The sequence below is a fragment of the Rhinopithecus bieti genome, unplaced genomic scaffold (genome assembly GCF_001698545.2).
Source record: "Rhinopithecus bieti isolate Rb0 unplaced genomic scaffold, ASM169854v2 scaffold_1618, whole genome shotgun sequence".
In the NCBI taxonomy this organism is placed as follows: Eukaryota; Metazoa; Chordata; class Mammalia; order Primates; family Cercopithecidae; genus Rhinopithecus; species Rhinopithecus bieti.
In genome coordinates, this window is record NW_016803937.1 from 1,258,864 (window position 1) to 1,285,485 (window position 26,622).

At 47.8% G+C, this 26,622-nt stretch overlaps 1 protein-coding gene across 17 annotated transcripts in view; it reads right to left on the reverse strand.

Annotated features, from left to right (window-relative positions):
- The window catches only part of BANP (BTG3 associated nuclear protein), a 130,315-nt gene that overhangs the window by 78,403 nt on the left and 25,290 nt on the right, over positions 1-26,622 (reverse strand). For 14 of the 17 annotated variants that reach the window (XM_017859984.1, XM_017859949.1, XM_017859959.1 and 11 more), the window contains 4 exons: positions 22,546-22,637; positions 19,358-19,557; positions 2,265-2,381; positions 412-587 (listed from right to left, as the gene is read on the reverse strand). In XM_017859984.1, the coding sequence (XP_017715473.1) occupies positions 412-587; positions 2,265-2,381; positions 19,358-19,557; positions 22,546-22,637 (585 nt within the window). The remainder of the gene's footprint in view (positions 1-411; positions 588-2,264; positions 2,382-19,357; positions 19,558-22,545; positions 22,638-26,622) is intronic. The other 3 variants (XM_017860026.1, XM_017860020.1, XM_017860011.1) reach the window with 1 other exon arrangement.

Here is a 26,622-nt window from a genome sequence, read left to right on the forward strand (position 1 = left end):
TTTTTTTTTTTTTTTTTTTTGAGACAGAGTTTTGCTGTATTGCCCAGGCTGGAGTGCAATGGCACAATCTCAGCTCACTGCAACCTCCACTTCCCAGGTTCAAGCGATTCTCCTGCCTCAGCCTCCCAAGTAGCTGGGATTATAGGCACTTGCCACCACGCCTGGTTAATTTTGTATTTTCAGTAGAGACAGGGTTTCTCCATGTTGGTCAGGCTGGTCTTGAACTCCCGACTTCAGGTGATCCACCCGCCTCGGCCTCCCAAAGTGCTGGGATTACAGGCGTGAGCCACCGCACATGGCCACTGTATCACTTTTTAAAAAAACAACTAAATTAATTTCTAAAAAAGCAAAACAAACAAACAAAAATCCTACTGCTGCTCTGGCCAAGGAAAGAAGACGCCTGGGACGCACCTTCTGAGTTCAGAGTGATGAGGGTGACGTTGCTCCCAATGCTCTGGCTGCCCGCCTGTCCGCAGCTGGACACCGAGTCGCTGGCCTCCGAGCCGCTCTCCCCGTCTTCATGGTGGCTATCTTCTTGGCCCGGCACCTTCACCACAATGGTGTTCTGCCGACGCCCAGGCACAGCGCTGAACGGGAAAAAAACACACCAACCCAGTGTGGTAAGAGCCACAAGCAGCATGCGAAGGTCAGTGCTTTCCTTATCACAAAATCTAACTCTGCATGGACCAGTGGATCACACAGCCTTCCCATACCGCTCTCTCTACCAAGATTAATAGCAACTCCACAGGAGAAAATGGCCCGGGGCTAAACGAAACTGTATAAAATAAAACTTAACCATTTAAAGAAAATATTTGTATCCCAAAAGAAGTAAAATCGTAACTCACTGGGACTCAGTCCTAGTATGCTGCCTTCTGAGTTCAGCAGTCAACCTATAAAATGCTGGTAAGAGTCTTTTTTCAGGCAAGGTTAAAGGAAAGACTAAATCAGAAGACCGTGCCCAGAGGCCTGGGTCATTCGATCCATGCTGCTGGGCTTGCTGGAGATGGCTCCGCCTCTGCAAAGCAAGCAGCATCCCAAGTACGCCCACAGGCAAAAAACCCTGAAGGGGCTTAAAAAACCCACCGAGATCCCATCGGAGCTGCCATCATCCCAAGGGCTGCTGATGTGGAAAGACAGAACACTGCTAGCAAAGCAGGGCGAGGCCAGCTCCACAAGTGCTCAAAAAAAAGATGATTTAGAGACTTACTACTTCCCTTTTTTAATGACCCTTTCAACATCCCCTACCGTGGACTGCTATGCACCAGAAGAGAAAGGACCACAATTTCTCTATTTGCAAAGTCAAAAAAAGGGGTGCTGAAAACACTGGCCGCACCCAGAGGAGGCTGCACTCTGCACTTTCTGGCCTGGATTCTCCAGAGCGCTGTCCATGCTGAACCTGATCTCAACACTGGCTATGTGTCCGGCTGACCTCAGCGCAAAGTCCCCGAGGCACAGCTGACCCTGGTACCTCCTCACCACCCATCGCCAACTCCTCTCCCTTCACCCCACGTATCAGACCCTCGTGACCACAGCTGCGGCCCTGGAGAACTGAGCTAAGACAATACGGAAAGGGGACGAAGCTGGAGGAGGAGCAATCCACAAAGGAGACTGAGAGAAAAAGCAAATAGAACTTTGTGAAGACACAGATGGGAAAGAAAAAGCAACAGCATCCTCAGGGGTTCACGCAGCCCTAAGGGGCACTCCTGGGGACAGCAGGGCCCGGACGCCAGCCAGAGGCCACTGCACAGCCTTCCCCTCACACAGGGCAGGGATGGTGTCTCCTGTCCACTCCCACTTCTGACCCAAGTTCCGTTCAAAATGTCTCAAGAGAAAAAGGCATAAGAAAAAAGTCATAAACCCAACATGCCTGCACCACTTAGCAACCGTGGGAGAGGGTATCTGTTTGCCTGACACGCTCTGCACAGACAGACAGACGTGAGGACCACTGAGCTAGGTGGGAGGATGAATGCTTTCACTGACTGCTGTGAGGAGACAGAGCCAGCCCCCTCCACAACCCCAGCCAGCACGAGACACAGAAGTCCCTGGCGGCAGCTGCCCCCTGGTGTGGCTGGACTCAGCACTCAGCATCACCCAGCCTGCCCTCCCCGACCTCAGAGAGCTGGGGCGGTGCCTGCCAAGCTCAACCCTGTGACCACAGAGATGAAGTGCGTGCTGGACTGTGCCCTGGCTTGGGGACGTTGACTTATTCTCACGGGACTCCTCACAGTGGCAGGGAAAGGTGGGGTTGGTGCCGTGCTACTGACTTGCTAATGACATTTTCCAGGGAATCCGGTGCCCTGTTGCTCAAGGGGTCTTCCATCTTGGCTACAATGGCGTTCTGCCGATCATTGTTGAGTATTACTGTAGTCTGGGGGACGACGCTAGGGAACAAAAGAATCACAAAGAAAAAGAAGGCCTTAAAACAACAACATTCATGGTAAGAGCACATAAGAGTCATTCAACACAGTCCACTCCCAGGGACCCGCAGTGAGGGGGAGGCCTAAGAGTCATTCAACATAGTTCACTCCCAGGGACCTGTCCTGGGCGGGGGAGGAGCCCCAAACGCTAAGGAAGAATAAACTGGAGATGGGGTTTTTAACAGAGTGTAACTTTCCTAATTGTTGGTGTTCTGTCTGCACAACTGGATAGGCTCAGGACAGCTGGGCTGAGGATGCTGAACGTGTGACACAGAATAGACTGTGACTGCACCAGCTGTTATCACACCCAGTTAATAAAGCTTCTGGGGTGACACACTTGCATGAAAACTGGCTTGATATTTTCAGTCACTCCACCCCAAGTAATTCCTATGGGACAGATCTAATGTTCGTAACCATGTAAGTGTTGGTATCATTCCAAAATGGTAGCGCCCTAGAAAGAAAGGGGCAAACATCACACTGGATTGGGATGGAAGGACACACGTGCTGCCTCCAGGTTCTGCAGGAACATGTGTGAGCCACAACCAAAGGGCTCAAGGTTCTGCTTTGAAGGAAACAATTCTACCAAAGAACAAACCACGGCCCAGAAACCACCAAACCTGGTGCCACCCTGGAGGAAGCACTAGTGTGTTCAGACAGGTGGCAGCTAACACAGCTTCATCTCAAAGTGCAGACTCACCCACAGATTTCAACTGTGCATTTTTAAGCCTTAGCACTTTCTGGTCACAAGGGATATCTAAGGTACACTTTGTTGTGGAAAGGTGGGGAGAGAAAGAACTAGCACTTGAAATACAAAGTGGTTATCACCTGAGGATAAACACCATTCTTGAACTTCACTCTCCAAAAACCAACTTGGGAAGCCTGCCTTTCTGTGATTTGCACACCGGAAAATCCAACCTAGTATCCCTGTAACTGTCCCCACCTTGAGTGCAAGCACAGCGCCATGCCATGCCCAAGTAAATCACGGGACCACCAGGTTTTTTCCTAAAATAAAGGTATAATCAACTGCATTTCATTCAAAAATACTACTTTTAAAATTCCTCTACTTGTTATTGGTGACACCTAAAGTTAACACAACAAAACCTGATAAATGACCTACAGATCGGGTATGAAAAGCAGCCCAGGTGGCTGCTGGTTCGGTCACCACAGTCCAGGCTGCGACAGTCCTATACTCCTCAGAGATGTGGAACTGGAGAGGTTACCTGGCTTGCACGAGCTTGGTATGTTCCCCAAGTGGAGGCTATGGAACAATGGTGCCCCCGGGATCCTAGGCTCACAGCATGTGGGAAGGCTGGTACCCCCGGATCCTAGGCTCACAGCATGTGGGAAGGCTGGTGCTCCCGGGATCCTAGGCTCACAGCATGTCCACACACACATTCATTCTCTCTCTCCCCCCATGAGCAACTGAAGAAGGACAGTGCTGCTGAGTGACCAACAGTCCCCTCATGACTATTCACAGTGGCCACTGGCACATTAACGGTCTGAGAAGAAAGTTTAACAGAGTAAAATGTATTCAGGCCACCATTTGGCAAGGTCATTTGACCAATATACCTTTTTTCCCTTGAAGATCCTTATTAAGGTGAAGGAAATCATGTTCTAAGGCAACCAGCTCCCAGCTGGAATAATGTGCCCCTTGGGTGCCCCACAGCTTTCTGGGGCGCTCATGGATGCAGACAGCTCTCAGCAACGCAGTCTCCAGATCCCCACCTTCCAGAACGTCCTGTTTCCTAAAGTGGACTCTCCGTGAGCGAGCATCTCGATGTGTGTGTTCCCTTCCACAAAGCCCTTTTCCCACCTAAAAAACCACCTCTGCTCTGAGCACACTGGACGCACCATCCACCTAGGGTGCAGGCCCCAGGAGCCAGCACAGGGCCACCCGAACACTGGCATGGGTGTGACAAAACCAGCGCCTCGCCGGCTGACTACAAAGCCCTCGGTAAGTCAGCTGGGTTGCAATCCTTTGGTTTCAACAAAACAGATGGAGATCATCAAAAACAGTTTCTGAGAACGGACTACTGAGAGCCCTGGCACATAACTCAAGGAAGCTGAGGACTCCTTCCTCTCCCACATATTACTGGTGTGACCCGAGTTTCCCAGTACCCTAGAGCTACAAAAACCAAAAACAGCAGAACCAACGTGGAATCCTATCTCGTCTAAGCAGTCAAACATAATCAATCATCCATCGATACAATAATTAACCAAAAGGCCCCATCTAACTACTCAAAAATATATTCCCAGTATTTTATTATCAAGAATTAGTTCTAAGTGGGTGACACAGTCACGCTGTTTTGTTCAACCATTGTAGTAGGAACTCAACCCAGAAGGCTGTTTTTTAGCCCTTAGGGCCTTATGGTTAGGAACACAAACTTTTTCAGCTTCGATTTACATCCCTGTTTCTGTTGCGCAGGCACGTGACAGCCACACTAACAGGATGAAATTGTGAGGGAAATGAAACGGAAAGCAAAGTTCAAAGAACAGAAAGTGACAGAACATTCGACTGCCAAAAGCTTATGGGAGAGACGTTCAAAATGCATCATGATATTTACCTTATAATGGAAAATTAAAAAATAAAATAAACAAGTTTTGTTTTTAATGATCAATACTATAATGTGCTGTAAAAGTAATTTATTTTAATGTTTAAAAAACGCCAAAAACTACATGCTTTCAACTAACGCAATTTAAATCAACCTCAAATTGCACAAAAGAATACATTTTTTTTTAAATTATGGAACAGTAAGGAGAATGAAGTCCCTAACTAAGGACTGATGTGGAAAAAGTGCCACAACAATACTAAGCGACAAAAAACACAGGTAAGTACAGACGCGCATGTGTGTGCATCGAAATGTGTCTGTAAGGACAGTCAAGAAACTGAGAAGCAGGTCACTGAGCCTCATGAGACCGGCCCTGCAGCATCTTCACAGCACAGACAGCAGCCCACACAGAGAAGCTATTAACCTGCTCAAGGCCACAAAGCCAGTGAAAGGCAAAATCAGGTCTGAGGCCAAAGTCCTCCTGCGACAGGAGCTGACATTCCTAACCAAAACCACTCTGACCCACAGCCCTCAGCACCTTTCATCTGTTTTGCCATCTCCTTACTACGCTTTAGTTTTCCACGTGGCCTTCCCCTGTACAGGGTCCTTCTGTTCATCCAGTGGTGTCTCCCAAAGTCCCTAGAAGAATGCACAGGACATGGCTGAAGACTGTTCGGGACACGGAGGAATTCAAGAGTGAGCTTCCCATTTGAGTAAAATGCCTCTCGATCCGCTGGTTCACATGCTGCTGCTCTATATGCCAAAAGCAAAGACTGAGAATCCCGACCCAGAGCAGAACCCACCGAGCAGGATGCCAAAACGCAGCCTAGAATGTTCTCATCCACTGTGCAGGGTCAGTTCTGAATTCCACCAGGAGGTGCTAAACTAAAGGTGACTTAAAGTCTGAGGGCTGACTGGCGGGAGCCGGCAGCCAACATGAGACCCAGCCCGGAGTGGGCACTCGGGGACCCACCAGGAAGTAACAGTCTTCATTCTGCTGAGCTCAAGGAGTACTGAGTGCTTCGTGCACATGTCTCGCTCCCAGCCATCCGGGCTATTTTACCCGCTTTACCATGAAGACACTGGTGCTCAGAAAGATTAGGATCTGTCCCAGGTCTCACCACTTACCGGTGACAGAACCCGTGTTCAAAACTAAGTGTTTCTCATGCTTTTAGTCACCTGCTGGACAACAACGGCAATGATCCTATTTCAACTACTGCTACAACTCACCTTTTCAGTGTTTGAGTTTTTTAACTGTTTCACTTTGATGGATTTAAAACAAAACCTCTTCAACCAGGTGCGGTGGCTCTCACCTGTAATCCCAACACTTTGGGAAGCTGAGGTAGGCAGATGGCTTGAGCCCAGGAGTCCAAGACCAGCCTGGGCAACACGGTGAGACCCCATTTCTACAAATAAAACAAACTAAAATCTTCCACTCTGAAAGCTGTCATGGCAAACATTTTCCACGCTAAGCTTATAAAGTGGCCTTCCACTTCTCTTCTGCTTCAGGGAACCACCTCATCTCGGAGCCCCAAGCACCTGCCCCATGCTCTAGGCAACTGGCAGGGCAGCCCCTGTTGCTTGTGGACCACACATGTGAGCAGACATCAAGAGACTTTGTTCAAGCACATGCAAAACAAGCCGCCAAGATAAGACACAGCATTAAAAATCTTGAGAAATGCAAGATTTAAACTATTTTCACAGATTTGTGTTCGCCATGTTTTATTACAAAAGGAAATGAAAACTAAGTTATTATGAAGCAGAGACTTGAAGACTTGAAAATCTATGCGATGGTTCAGAGACAATGGCACGGGAAGGAGGGAAGGACAGGAGAGCAACGCTGAGGACCAGAGCCAGCCAGCACCCAGACAAGGGCCCAGCAACACTCAGGACCAGAACCCAGCTGGTACCTAGATGAGGGCCCAGTAACACTCAGGACCGTGCCCCACCAGCACCCAGGACGAGGGCCCAGCCAGCACTTCAGAGCAGCAGAACATCTGACTCATGCAGCCAGTGAGCAGAACCCGAGAACCCTCGCAGCAGAGGTTAGCATCGGAAGCCATCTCCAACTAACTGGCTCAGGCAGCTGAGACGCCGGGTGGGTCCCGGTCTGAGACTGGGGCTAGGCTCCATGAAAGCTGTCGAATGCGGAAACGACGAGGCGAGAGAGTCACCTGATCTGCAATGGTGACTCCAGACACCACCGTGGGTGCCTGCTGGACACACACCTCTGCCTGGGCACAAATGATCACAGGGCGGAGAAGAGACACGACTCTGTTCTCCGCCTAACCCTCAACTCACACAGAGATGCCGAGAGGACAATCTGAGGAGAAAGCAAGCACCAACCCTCCAAAGATGAGTTGAAACAACTTTCAAATGTCCCAGGGCCAAACCCGCTAAATATGCGCCTAACACATCTGCGCTGAATACTCAGCAAGTGAGAAGCCCACCCTGGGCACCGCAGGACCCCCAACCTCCAGGGGCTCCCGCTCCAGCTCACCGCGGGAACAAGGCCGGGCATGCTGCTTCCCCTCGGCGCCCCGCGGAGCCCAAGATCTTGACCCAGAGCTCATCACCTGTGGAGTCCAGTCACCGACCACTCCCATGCACGCCGCAATATCCGGCTGTTTTTCATGGCAGGGAAAGGAGGAACTCCACCGGGATATCTGACGTATATTTGAACAAAAACGAGCTTTTGTCTCCTTCCCACCGAGTGCAGCCTCACCACGTGACACGCTGCCGCCACGGGTAGGCATCCCTTTTATAATTCAAAGTAATTATTATCAAGTGCAGGTTAGAAAAGCTGATATTAGTTTTCTAATTTTATGAATTCTCTCAAGGAAAATATTTCAACAGCAAGGTAAAAAGAATTAAGTAATTTTTTCTGCTTTCTACTTATTAAGAAAAAATGGACAGATCTCTTTTAAACTCCAGTACCTGTTCCCAAAGAACATTTTCTCCCATGGATGTTTATGCTCCTACATAACACACAAGGACCAGGGCCAAACAAAAGAAGAAACTGGTTTGATGTAATGTGCTTACAAAAAGAGGAGTTGCTCAGAGCTTCAGCAGGAGGAAAAGCAGGCCCCCCGAAGTCCCCCAGGCCAGGGCAGCCCACAGCCCACTTCCCTTGCCATCAGGGCCTGTCCCAGGAGCCCCCGCACATCCAGACTGCATTTCCCAACCCCCTTCTGTGCACACACGGCCCTGTGGCCCGACTCCACCGATGGACTCTAACAGGCGAGAGGTGTGTCACTTCCAGGACACAGCTTTTAACAACAGGATGCACCTTTTCACGTCTCTCCCCTCCCCAGGCTGAGGACCCCAAGGCCACAGGGTGAGCACACGGTAGAAGGCTCAGGCATCAGAGGCACCCGGGGCAGCTGTGGGAGGACGAGAATCGCCCAAACTGCCCCCTGAACAAGCAAAATGCACCCTCCCACTGTGCTAATCACAAGTCCAGGGGACCCTCTACTGCCATGGCTCATGTCACCCAATCAATACTGTCAGCATTCAGACTAATCAAACATTTACTCAAGTATATTTCTACTGCTTGCAGGTTCCAGGGGTTTTTTATTTTATTTTATTTTAATACACGGGGTCTCCCTATGTTGCCCAGGCTGGTGTTCAATTCCTGGTCTCAAGTGATCCTCCCACCTCAGTCTCCTGAGTTGCTGGGATTATAGGCCTAAGTCACTGCGCCACGCTAAAGATTAAAAACTCATAAAAACATGATCTAACAAAAAATACCCAGGGGTAAAATAAATTGGCATTAAAATTTTCTTCCTAATGTCTAATGAAATAAGCAAAACAGAACATAAAGCCAACTCTCCAAATAACCACTGCCCCAGAGAAATGGGAGTAACCCTTAAAAAGTCACTGCTAAAGAAAGAAGCGTCTAGCTTCTGGCAATCACTCGGCTTTGAGAGGCTCCAGATCTAACTCCTCACGCTGCTGTCCCCAAGGAGCCATGCTTGTGCCCTGACAGAGATCTGTGACTTCAACCCAACAATCCCAAATCAGAAGGGCGAGCAGGTCAAGGATGTGTGTATTTTCTTTCTCTTTCCTAGAAGCTACAGAAATGACTACTAGTGAGAGAGGGAAGCAGCGTCAGAACTGACTCCACAGAAGTCAGCATGCCGCAGCGGCACAGGATGGGGGGGTTCCTAGGCAACATGTTTGGGTGAAAAGACACCCAGGACCTTTCGCATGCTCGGAGGACGCCGCGCACCGCATCCCGGTCTCTAACGCCAGGGCCCTCCTCGGCGCACCGCATCCCGGTCTCTAACGCCAGGGCCCTACGGCGCACCGCATCCTGGTCTCTTAACGCAGCCCTCCTCGGCGCACCGCATTCCCGGTCTCTAACGCCAGGGCCCTCCGCGCCCCCACCGCATCCTGGTCTCTAACGCCAGGGCCCCCTCGGCGCACCGCATCCCGGTCTCTAACGCCAGGGCCCTCCGCGCACCGCATCCTGGTCTCTAACGCCAGGGCCCTCCTCGGCGCACCGCATCCCGGTCTCTAACGCCAGGGCCCTCCGCGCACCGCATCCTGGTCTCTAACGCCAGGGCCCCTCTCGACGCACCGCATCCGGTCTCTCTAACGCCAGGGCCTCCTCGCGCTCCGCATTCCGGTCTCTAACGCCAGGGCCCTCGCGCACCGCCATCCTGCGGTCTCTAACGCCAGGGCCCTCGGCGCACCGCATCCTTGGTCTCTAACGCCAGGGCCCTCCTCGGCGCACGCATCCCGTGGTCTTCATTAACGCCAGGGGCCCTCCGCGCACCGCATCCTGGTATCTAACGCCAGGCCTCTCCTCGGCGCACCGCATCCCGGTCTTCTAACGCCCAGGGCCCTCCTCGGCCGCTCCGCATTCCCCGTCTCTAACGGCCAGGGCCCTCGGCGCACCCGCATCCTGGTCTCTAACGCCAGGGGCCCTCCGCACACCGCATCCTGGGTCTCTACGCCAGGGCCCTCCTCGGCGCAACGATCCCGGGTCTCTAACGACCAGGGCCCTGCCGCGCACCGCATCTCTTGGATCTCTAACGCAGGGGCCCTCCTCGGCGCACCGCATCCGGTCTCTAACGCCAGGGCCCTCCTTCGGCGCTCCGCATTCCTAGGTCTCTAACGCCAGGGCCCTCGGCGCACCGCATCCTGGTCTCTAACGTCATTTTTCAATTCACAGAGAAACAGCTGATTCTAGGCTGAGAAAGGCACTCACAATGAGCCGGGAGAAGCATTTGGTAGTGCTGTGCAAGTAAAAAGTACTCAGGCCAGGCATGGTGGCTCACATCTGTAATCCCAGCACTTTGGGAGGCCAAGGCAGGTGGATCACCTGAGGTCAGGAGTTCAAGACCAGCCTGGCCAACATGGTGAAACCCTGTTTCTAATATAAATACAAAATTAGCCGGGTGTGGTGGCAAGGCCTGTAATCCCAGCTACTTGGGAGGCTGAGGCAGGAGAACTGCTTGAACCCAGAAGGCGGAGGTTACAGTAAGAGATCGTCCCACTGCACTCCAGCCTGGGCACCAAGAGCAAAACTCTGTCTCAAAAGAAAAAAAAAAAAACACTAACGATGAAACACCTACAATGAAGAGGGAATGGAGGGAATGTCAAGGGGCACAGGAGCCAACTGACAAGCTGCCAGTGGCCAAAGCTGGAAGGATGTGAGCACCAGAATGAAGCAGAACTGGATTCTAACCCACAGTATAAAGTACATCTCCATGAGCAGACGTTGATGGAAACAGACAAGTGAATAAATGAATCACTGGGAAAGAAGAGACAAGCCTCCCGGGTAGACTAACAACAGTATCTGTGACACTCCACCCTCGAGGAGGCAGCACACAACTCACCACTCCACAACCGGGTGACGGGCATAGCGGCTTCCTTCCAAAGTACAGGATGAAAGTGGCAAGAGTCACCTGACTGTGGAAGATGCTGAAGAGCACACCGCAGCCAGGTGATCCACATCAGCATCAAGCACTGAGTCCTGCTGATGGTGCTGGCCGGGACAGGATGTGATGAGAAGGACTTCACCTCTGTGTCCTTCCTCCCCAAAACCCGTGACCCCAGTCTAGTCAGGAGACAAATTCCAACAGAAGCATATCCTACAAAATACCCGACCCAAAGATCCTCAAAAAGTCGCCAAAAACAAGGAAGTGTGAGAAACTGTCACGGATCAGAGGAGCCAGGGAGGCTTGGCAACGGAGCGTCCCATGGACCCACAGACATGAAAACATACAGTGTGTACCATGAGGAACAGTGTGTGGTGTTTCTATATTTATTAGAAACACCTATATTTATTAAAATAATTGAATTTATTATTAAAAACCTAGGCTTCACTGGGAAATTCTATCAAATTTTAAAAGAAATAAAATCCCACAGAAACATTTTCAGAAAATAGACAATGAGGGGCAGCTTCCCAGCTCCGTTGCTGAAGTCAGCATTATCCTGATAACAAAACAAAGACATGGTAAAAAAAAAAAAAAACAGTGCAGACTAACACATCCCACAAACAGACGCAAAAACTCTTCATTAAATATTAGAAAACTGATCGGCCAGGCGCAGTGACTCACGCCTGTAATCCCAACACCTTAGGAGGCCGAGGCGGGTGGATCACAAGGTCAGGAGATCAAGACCATCCTGGCTAACAGGGTGAAACCCTATCTCTACTAAAAATACAAAAAATTAGCCGGGCGTGGTGGCGGGCGCCTATAGTCCCAGCTGCTCGGGAGGCTGAGGCAGGAGAATGGTGTGAGCCCAGGAGGTGGAGCTTACAGTTTATATAAATATACACGTATAAACATCAATATAGCAAAAGCAGAATACACGGAGATCAAGTCAGGTTTATGATACTAGAAATGCAAGGTTCGGTTAGCATTCGAAATCGGTGTAATTCACTTTAACAAAAGAATCAGGCTGGGCGCGGTGGCTCAAGCCTGTAATCCCAGCACTTTGGGAGGCCGAGACGGGCGGATCACAAGGTCGGGAGATCGAGACCATCCTGACTAACACAGTGAAACCTTGTCTCTACTAAAAAATACAAAAAACTAGCTGGGCGAGGTGGCGGGCGCCTGTAGTCCCAGCTACTCGGGAGGCTGAGGCAGGAGAATGGCGTAAACCCGGGAGGCGGAGTTTGCAGTAAGCTGAGATCCGGCCACTGCACTCCAGCCTGGGCGACAGAGCAAGACTCTGTCACAAAAAAAAAAAAAAAAAAAAAAAAAAAAAAAAAACACACACACACAAAAGAATCAAAAAGGAACACCATACCATCATCTTGGGAAGATACAGAAAAGGCATGTGAAAATCCAATGTCCGTTCGTTCATGCGAAAAACTCCCATGAAACAAAGCACAGAAGGAAACTTCTTCAACCTGATAAACAGCATCTGGGAAAAAGGTACAGGCAGCATCAGACCTAATGGTGAAAGGCTGGATGCTTTCACTCAAAGATCAGGAATAAGGCAAAAATATTGTTATAAAGAAAATGCACCGAAATAAAGATCATGTCCAGCACATTAAAGGAAGGGAAGGTATAGAAATTCTATAGAAGAAGCAAAACTCTATTTAAAGGCAACATAATTATGTATATATTTTTTTTAAATCCTACAGAAAATATAAAACAAGTTCATTTAGAAATGGCACAGGATAAAGGTCAGTAAAGAAAAATCTATTGTACTGCTATATCTTTCCAATGAACAACTGGATACTGAAATGTAAAATACAATACCATTTATGATAGCATCTGTAAGTATGAAGTACTCAGAGATAAATGTAACGAAATATGTACAGGAATTGAACACTGAAAACTGTATAACACTGCTAAGATAAATTAAAGACCTGCATAAATGGAGAGACATACCATGTTCATGAATCAGAATACTCAATACTGTTAAGTTGGCAATTCCCCCAAATTGATCCACAGATTCAATACAATCCCAATGAGTTATGAGTTATTCTAAAACTAGAGAAGTGCTCCAAATTATTAGAATGTGCATTATCATTACAACATTTAAATTTATGTTTCTCATTAGTCTGGTTATTAGATTGTATCTCTAAAGCATACGATTATGTGAATAATTCCAGAAGTTGTATGTATGTAAACTGTATGTTTTCTTTGGCTAGTACTCAGCCCGAGCATGTAGAAGGTATCACAATTAGGTCATCAAAAATAGGCAGCTGTGCAAGGTACTCTAGTCCAGTCAGGAAGAGAAATCACATGTACACGAAATTAAATGCAAGCAACCAAAATTCAATGATTAAATAAGAAAAGAATTAAACAAAACCATCTTAGCTGAGACCAGACCATTTCTTCACAATTCAAGCAGCTCTCCCTTGAGTTTGTCAGATTCTAAAGACTATGAAATGCTATAATTTTGACTGGGAATGTCAGTGACCCAAAATTGAAAAGACTGGTTGACCCTGGCCAAGAACTCTGGTGCTCCCATGCCAGAACAGAGATGCTCAGAACGAGGCCTGGCTCTACACAACACCACAGCAGCCTTTCCATGAATATCTATCCACATAATAGATAAAAGACGCTCTAGGAAACAAAACAAAATAAAAGACCCTCTAGGAAATGAAACAGAGTCAGCAGCCAGCATACTAGAGGGAATTAAAAAAATCTTTCCTTAAGCAAATACTTCAATTCTCCACAGGTCAACAGTCAGTTCTGAGGAAAAGAACAATTTCTCCCCCATTGAGTCTTACATGACCCATCTCTGGAAGACATACTTTAAAAGAAATCACACTTTTAAAAATTTCCAGAACTAGTATTATACAGAAGCCTATGGTTTATAATTGTTGTAAAATTGTAGAAACATGCTAGTTCTTAATTCTTTAATGTTCTTAAAGACAAACATCTATGGCTTTAAAAGCAGATTTTAAAATCTATTTTTTAATTAAACTAAAATAAAATTAGCTTGTTTTTATTTTTAAAAATAATTTTGCGAGTCAGTCAGTATGTTCAGTTAATGAAAACAAAGCAGAAAATCCTGGGCTGTGAGCTGCAGTCTGAGCTGCCCAGCAGCCAACTCCACAGGTGTGCTGAGCACACAGAGCCCTGTCACCCGCCCTATGTCCTGGATGTGCACAGCCACGCGGGCCTGCATCCCCTGATGGGCAACACTCCATGCTCTGCTGCATCCTATTCACACCACTGTCTCTGTCCAGCTTGGAAGTACACAGACAAAGGATGCTAACATTTACTTGTATAAGTGTGAACATGTGCGTGCCCTGGATCCCTGCAGGCCATGTGACATAATGCCCCAACTGACCTGTCCACACTAGCATTCAGAGGACAGGCCCAAACATCTTTAAAGTTAAAATCTCAGGCTGCTACGCCAGAATTGCAATGAAGCAAAATTCTGCACACCTGCAGGAAGAAAATAAGCACCTACCTACAAAAATTAAAAGACCATTTTTCTTGCCCCAAGTGGATGATGGCTGTTGGATGAGGCCCATCCAGGTGACTCGCGTTTTATTACAATGATTCAACTTTAGCTTCAAATAAAAGAGCTTTCTTTTCTTTCCTTTGTTCTCGAAGTTATTTAAAGAATCTCATTCAGGTGTAGAACCCAAAAATCTGGATCCAAAATGCCAACTAAGGCAAGCGGTACTCCACTGCCTTTTTGTGTTCCAGAGAGTAAAAGGAAAAACTCATCAGCTCTCAGCACTGATAGCACAGACTAGCGCAAGTCAGTTTTAATGAGAAATAACCCACAGGTGGGGTGGATTTCCACACACAGACAGGGGGCCTCAGTGACGCCCCTGCTGCTGCAAGGCTGTGCCCGCCGTTGAAGGTTGGGCTGGCTCTGAGCAGATGCAGCCGCTCTAAACAGAAGGGCAAGTGACACCGCAGGGGGTAGCTTCTCGCCCTTTCTCCGGGGGCCTCATCACAACTCAAAGCCCCTTAAGGTGTCTGCATCTGTGCTGTAAGATTACACTCGGATTTCCCAGCTAATCCCTCACAGCAAGGACTGAGCCCTGGGAACCCTGGGCTATTTTAACAGCATATGATTTGGATATAATACTATCAGTGACTCACATACTCCTAATCTTCATTTAAAATACCTGAGTCCCGGCCGGGGGTGGTGGCTCACACCTGTAATCCCAGCACTTTGGGAGGCCGAGGCGGGCGGATCACGAGGTCAGGAGTTCGAGACCAGCCTGGCCAACATGGTAAAATCCCGTTTCTAATTAAAAAAAAAAAAATTAGCCAGGCGTGGTGGCGTGCGCCTGTAATCCCAGCTACTCAGGAGGCTGAGGCAGGAGAATCTCTTGAACCCAGGAGGCAGAGGTTGCAGTGAGCCGAGAGCATGCCATTACACTCCAGCCTGGGCGACAGAGCGAGACTCCCATCTCAAAATATCTGAGTCCCAAAATAAATAATCCATAGAAGCACCTTATTATTTGGAATGCTAACCAATTTTTAACTTTGTTCGGAGACTTTTCCTTTTCTAAGTTCCACTGCCCACATTTTAGACAGACAATTCTCATTCACTCATATGTGTTTACAAATTAGTAACTTTCTAATTTAAACATACTTTTTTTCATTGACATAATTGGGAGTAAGTTCTTATCTGCTACTTCTCTCCCACAATTTTCTGTCAACAGCTCTCAACTGTTGGCAATTTTTATTTCTAATTTTCAGGACTTATATGGAAAGATACCAGCCTGGCCAACATGGCAAAACCCCATCTCTATCAAAAAATACAAAAATTAGCCAGGCACAGTAGCATGCACCTATAGTTCCAGCTACTCGGGAGGCTGAGGTGGGAGAATCACTTGAACCTGGGAGGGAGAGGTTGCAGTGAGCCGAGATTGCACCACTGTACTCCAGCCTGCATGACAGAGTGAGACTGTCTTTTAAAAAGAACTTATATGGAAAGAAATGCCAGACTTAATAACACCCTTTTTGTTTTTGTTGTTTTTTTCTTTTTTTTGAGTTAGGGCCTCGCTCAGCCTGGAGTGCAATGGCACAGTCACAGCTCACCATAGTCTCACCCCCCCAGGCTCAAGCAATCCTCCCACCTCAGCCTCCTAAGGGATTATAGGCAGATGCCACTGTGCCAAGCTAATTCTTTTATTTTTTTGTAGAGATGGGAGTCTCAGTATGTTGCCCATGCTGGTCTGGAACTCCTGGGTTCAAGTGATCCTTCCATCTTGGCCTTCCAAAGTGCTGGAATTATAGGTGTGAGCCATGGCACCCAGCCTCCTCCTTTAAAAGTCATTCAAATATACCACATTTAAAACTTTCCACCAGGCATGGTGGCTCACACCTGTAATCACAGCACTTTGGGAGGCCAAGGAGGGTGGATCACCTAAGGTCAGGAGTTCAAGACCAGCCTGGCTAACGTGGTGAAACCCTGTCTCTTCTAAAATTACAAAAATTAGGCAGGCGGCGCGGTGCATGCCTGTAATCCCAGCTACTCGGGAGGCTGAGGCAGGAGAATTGCTTGAACCTGGGAAGCAGAGGTTGCAGTGAGCCAAGATCACACCACTGCCCTCCAGCCTGGGTGACAGAGCAGAGTCTCAAAAAAAAGGAAACCATTCCTCCATTTTCTTGTGATATTGCATAGGATATATTTTAAATAAGATTTCAAATAGAATATATTTTTATCCTATTTAAAGCTATGAGAAAATAGAAGAACGATTCTTCTATTAATCTTAATTTTTACAAATAATGGTTTTATTAGCAATATTAATAACCTCCATGCCGATATACAAAAAATATATTCTACAATAGGTTGATTTTGCCTTGCCAATACAGTGCTTTCAAACCAGAAGATCTCACACATCTGGGTTAACTGGATTGTGCATCTGAGTCAGTATTAGGCCACTTTACTCTTATTTCACTGCTCGTTGACACGCAGAGAGAAGCATGGGGGATTTCTGCCATGGCAGGTCTATGGCTAACACCCGCCCCATGGATGTGTTTTCGTAAGCACAGACACCGCTACCCTCAGAAAGCAGGAGGACCCTGGGCTGAAGCAGCCCCAGAGGAGCTCCAGGTCCTCTTCCTCTCATCTCCTTTTTAAAGATGAGGAAACTAGAAACTCAGATGGAAATGAATGCGTGACTTGGCCAAGGTCACCCCAGTGTCCGTCAGGGCAACTGTAGCAGCCGGAGGCCCGAGCTCCACCCCATGCAGATGGAACCCAACCACGGCACCCTCACGGCCGGCCCACGACGGAGACCATGCTCCAGCCTTTAGTGCTCCACACAGGCGCTTCTCTCCCTGTCACACGTCGGCAGTGGTGGAATCTCACCATCGATTCTGTCAACACTTTTCCCAAGTGGTGACAATGACCTGCCCAGCACTGGCACAAAGTGACAAGTGACACGTGATGGGCAGCCATCCTCCGGCACACAAGGCTCCAGGGACAGGAGAGGTTTGTTCATCCTTGTGTTTAATTCCTTAGAACAATGGTTCTCAATGCAGCCCGGGGTGCTTTGAGATCCCGTGGGACTCATTTGGTGGTCAAGATTCAGAGAGTACTGGAATTTGGCAGGCAGAAGTAAGGGAGGTTGAGACGTCCTTCAATGAGTGAGACAGTCTCACCCAACAAAAACTCTCCACGCACAAAACTTACAATGAACCAGAACTTCATGAGTGGAAAACAGGCTTCTAACTCTCTGAACTCAGAAACTTACTCTATTCAACATTTACACACAAAACATTTTTGCACGGTCTTACTATGACTTGAATTTTCCATGAATTCAACTATAACATAAGTCTAGAAAAAATCATAGTTTGCTTTATTTGAAAGTTCATTAGCAACTGCTCACTATTCTGTAACAATCCATCACCAGCGGGGGGCTGAACTCCCAGTGTCACACCTGGGTCCGTCTGCAGGGACCACCCCCCGGTCACCAGGACGCAACACACCAGGTGGGACGTCTGGCTTTTTCACGGCCGACCATCACCATGTTGAAATGTATTGTCTTATCACACAATACTATCACATTTATTCTCTATAGCTAGAGCAGTCTATTAATTTTAGGTTACAAATTACATTTTCTTTTTTCTTTTTTGAGACATAAGTTATATTTTCTAAACACTGCATTTTAGGGTAAGAGGACATTACCCCAAAAAACTATCCTTAAAAAAAAAGGCATTGGGTCCAACAGCTTTGCACAGCTGACCGGAGAGCCCAACAGCATCCCTGCACAGAGGGCACGGTAAACAGAGCTCTGCTGGGGGGAAACGCGTGAGTGACAGCATATGTGCAGAGTGAAGGCCCCGTCTCAGCAGAGCATGCGAACGCTCCCCACCTCCCGCCTGCGAACTGAAACGCCAATTCCACCACCAGCAGCAGAGCTTGGAGGGCGGGGCAGCGTTTCCTAAACCCCCGGCACGCCTGACAGTTCCAAGAGGCACCAGTGCTTCAGCGAGCACGGCAGCCATTATCTGCAGCTGCCCCCAGACAAGCCAGGACAGCCAGCCACCTCGGTACTAGGGTATGTTCATGAAAATCCCATGCCCAGCCAGCCAAGGAGCCCCTGCTCTCTCTTCCCACACTCCCTGGCAAGGTCCACAAAGCACCTAACCCAGCGCCAGCCGCCAGCACACATGGGCGGCAAGGTCCCAACAGTCCTCCCAGGCTTGCTGCGGCTCCCATTCCCTCGGCATCCACATGTCCACATGTCCCGGCCCCACCGCTGCCGTCCCATCATTCTCTCTCCTCCCAGACACACTGGGCAGAAGGCCGTGGCCAGACCAGGGAACCTGAAGACAGCAGCGCTCAGTCAAAAGGCCCCTCGTCAAGCACAAAGCCATGCCGTGTCCACGGCCTTAAGCAGGACTTCTTTCTGGCCAGGTGTGGGGAAGGCTAGCAACGCCAGAGCCTGAGCGTCAGCACAAGTTGCCAGCTGGAGCATCTGACACCAAGCAGCTCTGAGACTTTCTAAGACATCATAAAGGTTCTACTCAAGCAGTTCACAAACTACCACACAGCTTTCTAAGATTAGACTCTACTTTTAAAATAAGCAAAATAAAACTGCAGGCTTGAATGGAAAGTTTGGTATAGTCACGTGAAATGTATAAACACCACATATGAAGAAAAACATATCTAAAGACTAGCCAGGTAGAGTAGGAAAAAGGAAAGAAGCACATAAACATCTTCTAAGACTGGGTGGGTTAGTTCCAAAGAAAAGGTGCATGGGTCTGCTTTTTGTGGAAAGGACACGTGAGGATGACTTCAGGTCGTCCTGGCAGGATGCCACATGTTCGGTTTCGGTCTAACTAAACTCAGCTTTAGTTAGAAACTGCCGAGACTGCTGAGGCAGACACCGCGCATCTCCAGCAAACTGAGCTACTAAGCTGCGGGCCTGGGCGAGGAGGTGACCCGCTTCTCCCCAAGTGACCTGAAGGCCCCGGCACCCTGGTCTGTTCTTACCATCGCACTTTGTTGCACGTCTGGGTTGCCCCGAGAGGGGAGCCGGCCACCATGGGAACCTGGATGGGGCTGTGCTGCTTGTTCGTGACCAGATCCAGCTTTTCCTCTAAGGATTTACAAGTGGCCTCCAGGGCCTGCAACTTGGCTTCAATGCTATCCAGCCGCAAGCAGATTGTCTGGTTGATGGAATACAGGAATGACTGGAAGTGAAAAAAGACCGGCTTTAGGAAGGATCTCCTGAACTGTAAGAAGACAACCCCAAGAAACACCGAACAGCTATTTCCTGATCTCAACTCCATCGATTCGGACAGGACGATCTCCACACTGGAACTGGCTCGTTAGCTATGAGCCAGAAGCATGAGAGTAACGAGTTCCCACTTTACACACGAGTCACACGTCCTGTTTGAGATGTGAGGATTTAATCATGGTTTCACTTCTATGTGCAGTTGCAATTCTTAGTTAAGTCCACTTAATTTTTAAAAAGTATGTACTTTAATATGTTATTATTAACCAGTAAATTTACACAAAAACTAGTCAAATCTTCTCAATAAAAACAGATTACACCTAACATCAAAACAGCATAAAAGCCACAGGCCATGCACATTCACATCACACCCCGCTGCCTGATCGGAAGCTGCCTAATCGGAAACGGTGATTGGATCCCCTGTGGCCCTGACGGATTCGGTCCTGAGGCTCCCGTGGGGCTCCTGAGCGGCAAGCTTGCCACCTAGTGGTCGGCAAAGCCGGGCTCCACGTCTGACCTTTCCGGCTGAGTCTCCTCCAGATTCCTAACTCCAAGTAACCCCAGTGAGCAGTGATGTGTCGGACTCCAAACCCAAGGAACAGAGAAACACACAAAGCAGAAAGGGAAGAACTTCATTTCCCCAACGGCTGTCCCAGCCAGAAGCCGCCAGGACCACATGTGGAAACGTGTTAATCACGCAGGAATTCACTGGGCAAAAGAGACACCCTCTACCAGGTCTCACCAGCAGACAGAAGGACACTCCTTCGGGGCTAGGGAGGGGCAAGTTGGGGGAGTGCCCACCAGCCCTGCTTAGTAGTCAGGAAGGCTGGCACTTGCCTTAAGAATCAACAGCTAAAAATAGCACAGAATTTGTGTTTCGTCTTTTCTCTCTCCTTTTCTGCCCACGGCCTAAAGAGTGTGGGGCCCAAAGTGCACATCAGAAGGAAGGGGGAGGTAGGCGCGGGAGAGCAGGGGCGGCACTGCAGAAGCCACTGAGAGCTGGCTGTGGAGCTTGCACACAGGGGAGCAGGAGGCAGGCCCACATTCACTGGGGAGCGGGAGGCCGGCCCACATTCGCAGGGGAGTGGGAGGCCGGCCCACACTGGAGCTGGAACGGCTTTCCCACTAACTGCGGCTGACCTACAGCACTGCTTACGCCCACTCTCCTTTCTGATCTAAAGGGAATCTGCAGAGTATCAAAATTACAGTGATATCAAACATCATGTAAGCTGGCATGGAAACCTGGTGTACATAGTGGCAGGGACAGCACTGCAGGAGGGAAAATCCACATATTGGCCAACAACTCACCTTTTCTCAGGTCACCACCTCTCCTGGCAACATTCACCACCACTAGGCGCTGATATAGACAGGAGCTAAAGAAACCAAGTGAAATTCACCCTCCCTGACTGACTACTCTCTGTTGGAATGTGACACTGAAGGCCCATGTGACAGAGGGAAGGAGCCTCGGTGTCAGGTGGACCCAAGCCCACGGATGACACTCAGTCAGCTTACCTACAAATGAGCACGGTCCATGTCATGACAAACATGCGTCGTCTTGAAAAGCAACAATGGGTGGCTGAATCCCTGAATGGCCACTGACAACCCCACTATTTTCACCAAGTGGAGAACATCAAATGTTCGGCTCTCAAATTCTTTGAACAGTGCGCCCACATTATTTTAATTCTGAACTACAAATGATTCTGCCTGGGGTTTGGGGGAAAATCTCTCTTATATGCTAATAAAACAACCTAGAGCCACACACGACTCTACGCAGGTCGCATTCAACCAGGGGCCCAACCTCTTCTCAACAGTGGGACAAGGACAAAGGCGGGGCCGCTTCCTGCCCACTTTATATATTTCTGTGCTGTGCGTAACAGGTGTGTCTTCTGCGATAAAATTACAACTGCATTTATTTAGGGGATGAAAACGCAGTGTTTACTAACAGAGTCGCATCGTATCGACTGGTTGGAAATGGGCATTTTACTGTGAACTTATTTTTAAGTTTTTCATACACATTTACACTGCTTCTCCTTGTTAATAAAACAAATTAAATATGACCAAGTAGAAACCCTGTGTAAGTAGAGGAATTATATGAAAAGTGACTTTGGTTTTGTGTTGCGCTCATAAACTTCTCACATGTGCTGGTGTTTACCTCTGTGACTCTGCAAATACTGGAACCAATCAAGCAAATTCAAAGATCCAAAAATAATTAACTGAATGAGGGGTTCTGAAGAACCCCATCCAGTAAACTTTAGAATCTAAGTGACTTAAATGGCAGACACAGAAGTCATTCATCACTGGTAGAAAGTTCACTTTCCTTCCATCCAAAATGGGCCTGCAGGTGTGTGGGAAGATGGCTCCTTCAGCAGCATCTCAAGGTAAACAATTCTTACTCTTCATGCTCCTCAAGAGAAAAAAAAATGGCTCACACTCTTCTGTAGTGGGCTGCCTGGTGATACAGCCACATCCTAAAATGTATATCCACATCCTAACCGCTAGAATCTACCCATGTGGTCTCTTCGGAATCTGTGCAGATGTAATTTGGATGTAAACTCTTTGGGTCTGTGCAGATGTAATTTAGTCAATGAGATCAACCTGGATTAGGGTGGGCCTTAAATTCAACGACAAGCCCTTACTAGAGGAAGAAGGGGAAACAGTCACAGACACACAAAGGCAGCAGCAACATGAAGCGGAAGGCAGAAGCTGGAAGGAGCCCCACAAGGTGAGGAAGGCCCGGAGCCACTAGAAGCTGGAAGAGGCAGGAAGGATCCACCTTCTAGAACCTTTGGAGGGAGCCAGACCTTGCCCGCATCTTGGTTTTGGATCTCTGGCCTCCACAGCTGAGAGGCTACATTTTTAGGCCATCCCGTTGATGGTGATTTGTTATAGCAGCCCTTGAAATCTGCAGTGCACTACACATTACAGAACAGAGTCAGATTTTTACCTTTATAGACGGATCCTGGCAATTGATTTCTAGTCGCTGGCGTTTCAAAGCAGGTTCATCTTCATCTGTCACTACATGATTCTCCAAAACAACTGAAATCGGTGACAGAGAAAAAAATGTTTAACATGAAAAGTTGTACAGAATTATTTTAACATTAAGATAGTAAACAGCGCTGACACCTTAAGGTTGAATGAGAAATAGCAGGACCTATTTCATATTTTACCTTTTTAAACTTATTCTCAATCAGGCAGAAAATAGGATAACTCCTTAATCCCAAGAAAAGCCCAGACACTGGGCAATTAATGTGCCACTGAGTCAATCCTAATTCCAAATCTGCAAGCTTCTGACTCAATGCTCTATGGGGCTGCCCTGTTTGGTTTGATAAAACCCAATCGATAATAATGATTTCTTCCCCACTTTAAAATAAAGCTGTATCTGTTGGTCACCTCATTCCAAAATCAAAGCCACTCTAACTGCAGGTCCAGAACTGAAAGAGGAAAAACAACACTGAATGTCACATCGTCATAGGTGCTAATAATCAAACCAGTCTCAACCTGAACACACTAAGTGACAGAACCCCAACCCTCCCGGCACAGCTGAGACCAGCTGCCCCCATCACACAGCCAGCCTCAGGTGATCACCACGGCTTCCCACAGGATAAGCAACTCGGCCCCAGCTCAGGGCGGCCACAGTCCGGTCCCAACCTCCTTCCTTTTGTCTAAAATTGACTACAAAAAGTCAAAGATAACCTCAAAAATCAAAGACCAAAATCGGCCACAACTGCCTCACCTCTGCAAACCACATGTCTATCTGTCTGTCACCCTTCTAGTCCTCTCTTTTCCTTTCACCTAGTCCATTTTAAAAACTTGACATATTTGCAGTTATAGACAGAAGTTTAAGGTCAACAGTTCTTGCTAAAGATTGTACATTGTGCCTTGAGTGTTTTTTCTTCTCATTTCCTTGCCTGAAATGACAGTGTGAACTGTCTAGTGCATTCCTACCACGCTCTAGTCTACACACTCTCACATCGAGATAAACAAAGGGCACATGCGGGAGGTGCGAGACCATCTACCTCATCAACAGGTCTGTCTGCAGCCTTCCTCCTCACTGAGCAACAAACATGGACTCTGGGTTAATAGTAATCTTTCTTTTTGGTTTGTTTGTTTTGTTTGTTTTTGTTTTTTAAGAGATGAGGTCTTGCTATGTCACCCAGGCTGGACTCAAACTCCTGTACTCAAGGGACCCTCCACCTCAGCCCCTGAGTAGCTGGAACTATCCAGGTTATAATATTAATAGCTTTAAGTTTTTAACAGTAATACCAGTGTGTGACTATTTACAAAAATGAATGCCAGTATATACGAATAGATGCTATATACATGCATACATATGAGCATGTTTCCTGTAACGCTCCTGGTAGAAAAAAATCCGATATCTGAATGAGGCCACTGGGAATACCCTTGAGCACATGCACACCTTTGGCACACCATCTGCTTTCAAGGCACCCACGCCACAGCCAAGCAGGATGACCTCACTGTGGCCAGATGACACCCGCCCCACTCTGCTGGTGTGGACTGTGCCCCAGCCCTTCCCATACTACCAACCCTCCAGCCGTCTCCACCAGGGAAATCTAACCACCTTCTGTCCAGCCCCACTCAAATGCCACCTTGTTCGGGAAGCCATTCCTGGAAGAGCCTCAGCTCACACCTGTTTATACTTTTATACCGTGACACCACCGAGGTGACAGCACCCACCCCGGAGCTGACCACCCTCCCAGCACCTTACACGCAAGGCTGCCCACAGATGTGGGCGAAGCACTCCTGGCTGGCGTTCAGATTCTCCAGGTGCTAGAGGAAAGCCAAGTGCAGAGGCCTCTCTGGTCCCTGCCTCCACCTCCACCAAAGCAACTCCCCTCAGAATTACATTGATTGACATTCCGAAGAAGATCTTAACAGGAAAACAAAAAAGAATGCCCATGCCTTTAAGCCTGTACACACTAGATAATTCTGCTCAAAACTCTGAAACTTAAAGATGCAGAATTGTCCCACAGTTCTAACAGGAACCTCTCACAGGTCCTAGGCAAAAGCAGCCAAATCTGATCTACCCAGTGGGAAATTATCCGAAGCCAAGGACTATTGTTGGCTCACAAGCAGCACATGGCCCTGCCTTCGGCCTCATGATTCCTCAGAGGCAGGGAGCGTGTCAACCATCACCACCTAAGCCTCTGCAGATGAATTCTCACGTAATGAAACTTTTCAAACTCCATGCCCGCAAGTGCCTGTGGTTAGTCAAAGGTTCTCAGGACCTCAGTCAAAGGCTCTTTACTCTCACTGGAAACTGGTCATCACACCAGGCCTGGAAGAACACAGAGAGACCCTCGCACTTATTACTCTAACCTTTTAGTTTGTTGAGAAGAAAACAAATCCAGAAAGGTTACAAAACTTCTCTGGGGTCACAGAGCTAGTTTCGTCATAAGGGCAGCAGACAGGCGTGCAGTAACTTCAGTAATGACTCCACAGGTAATGGGACAGCAAGTGACATTGATTTTCTTCTTTGTACTTCGCTGCTTTTTGTATGTGTTGCTTTTTATAATTTTGTATGCATTGCTTTTAGAATTAAAAGAACTCCTTGTTCATTTTTAAAATACCACAATCAGGCTGGGTGCAGTGGCTCACGCCTATAATCCCAGCACTTTGGGAGGCCGAGGTGAGTGGATTACCTGAGGTCAGGAGTTCGAGACCAGCCTGGCCAACATGGTGAAACCCCTGTCTCTACTGAAAATGCAAAAATTAGCCGGTCATGGTGGCAGGCGCCTGTAATCCCAGCTACTCGGGAAGCTGAGGCAGGAGAATCGCTTGAATCCAGGAGACAGAGGTTGCAGTGAGCCGAGATCACACCACTGTACTCCAGCCTGGCGACAGAGCAAAACTCTGTCTTAAATAAATAAATAAATAAAGATATCACAATCAATCAACTGCAATGACAGGCCTGATGCAAGTCACAATTTTTGCATTCAGACAGGTAGAGTTAGCACAAGCCATGGTCGGTACACACCAAGTCAGATGATCCTAGAAGTCTTTCTTTTAAATAAAAATAAGGAGAAATTGGAAAGACATACACAACAACAATTTAAAAGCTGCTACAACCAGTACGATTATGGAAAATTTTTATTTCTTCTACTTTCTTGACTATCCTGTTAAACTGTATTAGTTGTATACTTTCGAGACGAGGAAAGTACTTTAAAGCCACAATGAATGCAAACATGCGTGGCACACCAAGGTGCCTGCAGCTGTGCACACCTTCTCCCGGGTCAGAGACTGCAGGCTTTGTACTGGGGTAGGCCAAGGAGCTCTGTGCACAGTAGGCTTTTAACAAATACTCAAGAAATCATAGTTCTCAGGCATTTAAGGAACAGAGATGGAATAAAATCAAGATTCGAAATTATTTCTCTAAGCTTTTTTTGGGCCACAGTCTACAAAGAGAGATTTATTGGGGAAGTAGGCTGTCAGAACTTTAATGGTTCTGAAATCACTGGAAATGATGTAACTGGAACACTTTTCTTTTACAAGATTAAGTGTATGTTTTCTAAAGACAGTCATTTGCCTTCTAAACTAGAAACAGGGATTTGTAAAATAATGTGCAGTGATCATGTGGAAAACTAACCAACAGCACTCCTGAAACGCTGCCTTCATGTTCCCCTTGGACTGCTCACCTCACCCCAAAACTATTTCTATTTCCCTCCCCTTTCAGACTACAACTAGTCTCCAAAGGTAGTTTTCTCGACTAACAGAGCAAACAGATCATAGGAACGGACATCAGACTTCCTTTTGAGATTTCTGGAAATTCTCTCTTCTGGAGGAAGAAATTGTCAGCATTTCGATTGGAACATTCCTGAAAGAATAACCAGGCAACCGAAACACTCAGTGACTTCACTGTGGTGGGTTTGTCACTTCAAACTTCACAGAACAGTAAAACACATAATGCCACTTTATGGAAGAGGAAGAAGAAGAGGAAGAAGAGGAAGAAGAAGGGGGAGGAAGGAGGAGGAGGAAGGAGGAGGAGAAGGAGGAGGAGGAGGAG